The sequence below is a fragment of the Salvelinus fontinalis genome, chromosome 23 (assembly GCF_029448725.1).
Source record: "Salvelinus fontinalis isolate EN_2023a chromosome 23, ASM2944872v1, whole genome shotgun sequence".
Lineage (NCBI taxonomy): Eukaryota > Metazoa > Chordata > Actinopteri > Salmoniformes > Salmonidae > Salvelinus > Salvelinus fontinalis.
Genome location: NC_074687.1, coordinates 15,470,953 through 15,476,952, shown reverse-complemented (window position 1 = coordinate 15,476,952; position 6,000 = coordinate 15,470,953). Strand labels below are relative to the sequence as shown.

General features: G+C 38.8%; 1 protein-coding gene across 1 annotated transcript in view; it reads left to right on the top strand.

The window, feature by feature from the left end:
- The first annotated feature begins 687 nt into the window (after positions 1-687).
- LOC129820895 (interleukin-1 receptor type 1-like) overlaps positions 688-6,000 on the top strand; it is a 44,766-nt gene continuing 39,453 nt past the window's right edge. Inside the window, exons 1-2 of the mRNA XM_055877987.1 lie at positions 688-1,071; positions 1,582-1,660. Coding sequence (XP_055733962.1) covers positions 1,594-1,660 — 67 coding nt within the window. The 5' untranslated portion in view covers positions 688-1,071; positions 1,582-1,593. The remainder of the gene's footprint in view (positions 1,072-1,581; positions 1,661-6,000) is intronic.

The following is a 6,000-nucleotide window of genomic DNA, read 5'->3' as shown; positions in this document are numbered from 1 at the left end:
AAAATGTTTGACCCAAATTATACAATTTAAAGGCAGTGCTACCAAATACTAATTGAGTGTATGTAAACTTCTGACCCACTGGGAATGTGATGAAAGAAATCAAATCTGAAATAAATCATTTTCTCTACTATTATTCTGACATTTCACATTCTTAAAATGAAGTGTAACTGACCTAAGACAGGGAATTTTTACTTGGATTAAATGTCAGGATTTGTGAAAAACTGAGTTTAAATGTATTTGGCTGTAAAGGCTTTCCTCTTCATCCGAAGAGGAGGAGCAGGGATTGAACCAAAATGCAGCTTCTTGATATGACATGATTTATTAAATTAAAGACGAAAACACACGAAAACACTTTAACAAACTACAAAACAACAAACGACGTAGACGCACCTGAACATAAGAACTTACATGACACGAAAAACGCATGAAACAGGAACAGACTACATAAACCAAACAAACAAACAAACAAACCGAAAACAGTCCCGTGTGCCGCAAAGGACACAGACACAGGAGACAACCACCCACAACAAACAATGTGAAAACACCTACCTTAACATGGCTCTCAATCAGAGGAAATGAAAACCACCTGCCTCTAATTGAGAGCCACATCAGGTCACCCTTAACAAACATAGAAAAACACAACATAGACTACCCACCCAAACTCACGCTCTGACCGTCAAACACATACAAAATAACAGAAAACCGGTCAGGAATGTGACATTGGCTAAGGTGTATGTAAACTTCCGACTTCAACTGTAAGTACAGAATAATACGAAATAATGTGACACCAGGTTGAGTTTAGATAGGCCTACAATACTAACCTGACAAAATGAGTGGTGGAAGCAGAAAGTAGAATAGTCTACCTGCATCTAGCTGAGTCGGCGGCTTGTAGTGGAACCAGGCATACGACGCGCGCCCCGAGACGTAAAGTAGGCTAACGTTAGTCATATAGGTTAAAAGTTTCGGGAAGGGGATTTCCGCCAAACCATTACTCTTATAGACCAAATGAGGAGACGGTGTTTATTCCACTGACGCCAAATAAAGCACAACGCATCAAACTACATTGCTAAGGTAAGTTTGACTGCCAAATGTACAAACAATTATTATTTAATATAGAATGTATTAACTTAATTATGGTGTCTAAATAACAACATAGATAAATGTGTGGTTAGTTATAAAGACTCACTGACATACAGAGGCGCACTGAGAGAGTAGCGCTCTAATGGAACAATGCGTATAGCCTAATGAAATATATTTTTTTGCAAGTTAACAGTAGGCTTACAATTCCCCCTAACTGAAGTCTGGGTTCAGTTCAGTGCTGACTGGGGCTGTATATTCCTTGGGTTTTCACTGGCGTGTTTTTAAACGCACTTTGTCTTGCGGCGCCATAATCTGTTTCATTTCCCTATACAGCTGGGAAGTCATCGAGGAGTTGGTTTAAAAGACAGGATATTTCTCAAGAGCCAGCGGTGTTTTCGCTTTGTGTTTGCGAACGACTGCTAATAGGCTATTTCATAGAGTTTAAGAGATTCATTTTAAAGTCGTGTTAAATGTGATGCGAGGTCTATTTCTCTGTCTCAGATTCGGAACATCATGATGGGGGAGTTCTACATTTGCTTTCTCAATATGACTCTGTTGCTCCACCTCTCCCATTGCCAAGGTAAGTCAGGATGAAAGCGGGTACAGGGAAATAGAATAGGCTACAATTCGTAGAACTGAACAGCAGCGCTCAGCAGCCACTCAACAGAATTACGTGAGGTGTGTCATTTGTGTTATTCAGTTGGAATAACAGGTTGGTTTGAGTGAGGGTGCATTCACATGAAACAAAAAAACAGCAAACCAGCTGTTTTGAATAACAATCCCCTATAAAAAAAAATACTACAGTTTACTATAGGATGCTATAGAATTCTGTAGTAATCTAAAGTAAACTGTAGTGCAGTGTAGAAACCTATACACACTAGTATCCCTCGACCGTGTAGTGCTTACTATAGACTTGTGGTATACTGTAGAATACTATACTACACACTATACTATCCCTCGGTAATGTGTAGTACTTAATTTTTTATTTTGTTGTATACTGTACGATACTATACTCCACACTGTAGTATCCTTCAATTGTGTAGTGCCTACTATAGAATGTTGTCATATACTGGAGAATACTATACTACTCACTAGTATCCCCCTTCGATCGTGTAGTGCTTACTATAATATTTTTTTGTATACTGTAGAATACTATACTACCCACTGTAGTATCCCTCGATCACATAGTGCTTACTTTATAATTTTTTACTGTAGCTTCTAGCTTTGTCGATGCCGTTTTGATTTGAACGTGCTGTCCCTGGGGAGCTCATGCTGGGATTTCTTCAGAGGTTCCCCTTCGATCAATTTTGTAGATTATTGTAGAATACTATACTCCACACTGTAGTATCCCTTGATTTATTTATTTTATTTTACTATTTAAAAACCCCATACAACCACATACAGTATTTGGAAACAATTCATTTATACATTTGTCGAGAATAATACAAAAAAGTTTATAATGTATTTCCAATGTGTTGCTAGTTCAAACATTACACATTTACAGCTAACCCTCATGGAAAAATACTATACTATGGTACTATGGTCTTAAATACTGTAGTATTACCATATTAATATACTGTAGTGTTTACTGTAGTATTTTTGCGACCATGCCTGTAGTATACTTTAGTATCAATGTAGTGTTTTTGCAGACATTACTGTAGTATACAATAGTATTCACTGTAGTGTTTACTATAGTGTTTTGTGGACTTGACTATAGTATACTGCAGTATTTACTGTAGATGACTGTAGTATACTGTAGTATTTACTGCAGTATTTTTGCGGACATGACTAGTATATTGTAGTAACACCTGCCGACTAGGTTTTTTTCTCTTTTGGGGGGTGGATTAGCTTTAATATTGCAGATGGATTGTGGCTTCCATCAATGTAATTGTCTGCATCATTTGTAAATCCTGTAACAATCTTCTTCATCTGAGGAACAGGAAAGATCGGACCAAAACGCAGCATGGTAAGTGTCCATGTTAATTTATTATAACTGAACACAAAAATACAAAATAACAAAGTGAATGTAAGAAACGAAAATCGAAACAGTCCTGAAAGGTGCAAACACAAAACAGGAAACAACTACCCACAAACACCAGGTGAAAAAAAGGCTACCTAAGTATGGTTCTCAATCAGAGACAACGATAGACAGCTGCCTCTGATTGGGAACCATACCAGGCCAAACACATGGAAAAGAAAACATTGGAAAAAAACATAGAATGCCCATCCCAACTCACGCCCTGACCAAACCAAAATAGAGACATAAAAAAGGAACTAAGGTCAGGGCGTGACAAATCCTGCATATATATATATATTTTTTTTTTACCAGTTAAAAGTTTGGACAAACCTATTCAAGGGTTTGCCAAGAGTGTGCAAAGCTGCCATCAAGGCAAAGGGTGGCTACTTTGAAGAATCTCAAATATAACATGTATTTTGATTTGTTTAACATTTTTGTTGGTTACTATGTGATTCCATACGTGTTATTTCATAGTTTTGATGTTTTCACTATTATTCTACAATGTAGAAAATGATAAAAATAAAGAAAAACCCTTGAATGAGTAGGTGTGTCAACTTTTGACTGGTACTGTATATAATATATATATATATATATATATATATATATATATATATATATATATATATATTTTTTTTTTCCTTTATTATTTTCCCCTAAACCTACCACCCCTACCCTAATTGGAGCAAACTACAACACTTAGGGTTCTACTTCCAGTTTATACATACTATATACATTTTACAGACACAATATCATGTTATCCAGAGTGTTGGTGACTGTAACTGTGCTGCTGGCAACAATTTAATTACACTTTTTTTTTGCCGATGTTTACTGATACTGGCCATGAGCGTTCGTAAATTCTTCAGTTATCCTGTGCGAGAGTGCTCTGAATTCGGAATGATAGCCATTGATTCGCACGACTATACCACTTAGCTAAGAATTATGTAAATAATCAAGTCAATAAACGTTGGGTAGTTAGTTAGATAGCAGATAGTTAATATTCTGCCTGGCAAGTTTGATGTATTAGTAGCCAACTAACGTTAGATAACTAGCTAACATACTGGTACATACTGCTGTAATGCTATGCGGTTCGTAAGGATAGCGTAGCTACTGTAACAAATTGTCAGCCAACATAACGTGTAACTTATTTGAAAAGGCATTACATTTTTTTGCATTTGTCATAATTAGTTAAAGCAATGAATTTGTATCCACTCTCGTCGGACTTCGGCTGCCATTTACTTAAAAACTGAAAAATAATGAAGCCACGCCCATTTTCTGAAGTATTACATTATGGGCTCTAAAAGCACAGAAATAGTGTCCACTGCATGTATACTTCGCATTTTGGCGAATTTAGTTCATCATCCAGGAACTTTTGACATACTAATTATATCCATACTATGACCAATAAGCATACTATATACTCAATTCACGTCACAAATAGTATGGTTAGTGCTGTTAGTATGGGTATTTGAAACACAGCTCAATTCTAGATTTAAACTTAGCCTGTAGCTTTGATATGTGCTGAGAGAAGGACAGTGTACCATCTAGCCATACTCTCAAGTACTTGTATGAGGTGACTACCTCAAGCTCCAAACCCTCAGAGGTAGTAATCACACCGGTGGGGTTAACATGGTTGAGTTGACAAAAACAGATAAGATATAGGTCAACGTCATTGACTGTGGTCTACCATACCGGTGTCATCCTCAAGTGGGTGTCATGGATAATATACAGTTGGCTGGGTTTTCCGTCCATCGGAAAGACAGAACAGCTGCCTCCGGTAAGACGAGGGGTGGTTGTCTGTGTCTATTTGTCAATAACAGCTGGTGCGCGAAATCTAATATTAAGGAAGTCTCAAGGTTTTGCTCGCCTGAGGTAGAGTATCTCATGTAGACCACACCATTTGCCAAGAGATTTTTCATCTATATTTTTCGTAGCTGTCTATTTACCACCACATACCAATGCTGGCACTAAGACCACACTCAACAAGCTGTATACGGCCATAAGCAAACAAGAAAATGCTAATTCAGAGGCGGCGCTCCTAGTGGGCGGGAACTTTAATGCAATCAAACTTAAATCCGTTTTACCTCATGTCTACCAGCATGTCACATGTGCATCCAGAAGATAAAAACTCTATACCACCTTTACTCCACACACAGAGACACGTACAAAGCTCTCCCTCACCCTACATTTAGCAAATCTGACTATAATTCTATCCTCCTGATTTCTGCATACAAGCAAAAACTAAAGCAGGATGTACCAGTGACTCGCCCAATACAGAAGTGGTCCGATGCCGCAGATGGTAAGCTACAGGAACTTTTTGCGAGCACAGACTGGAATATGTTTTGAGATTAATCTGATGGCATTGAGGAGAACACCACATCAGTCACCGGCTTCATCAATAAGTGCATCGATGACGTCCCCCACCACAGTGACTGTACGTACATACCCAGCCAGAAGCCATGGATTACAAGCAACATACGCACGGAGCTAAAGGGTAGAGCTGCCTCTTTCAAGAAGCGGGACTCTAACTCTGGCGCTTATAAGAAATCCCGCTATGCCCTCCAACGAAATAAAATAGGCAAAGCGTCAATACAGGACTAAGATTGAACCCTACTACGCCGGCTCCGACGCTCGTCAGATGTGGCAGGGCTTGCAAACTATTACAGACTACAAAGGGAAGCCCATCCGCAAGCTGCCCAGTGACACGAGCTTACCAGACAAGCTAAATTACTTCTATGCACGCTTCGAGGCATGCAACACTGAAGCACGCATGAGAGCATTACCTGTTCCGGACGAATGTGTGATCACGCTCTCTGTAGCCGAAGTGAGCCAATATTCCCAAGGCCGAAGAGCCAGACAGATTCCAGGATGTGTACTCTGAGCATGCACTGACCAACTGGCAAGTG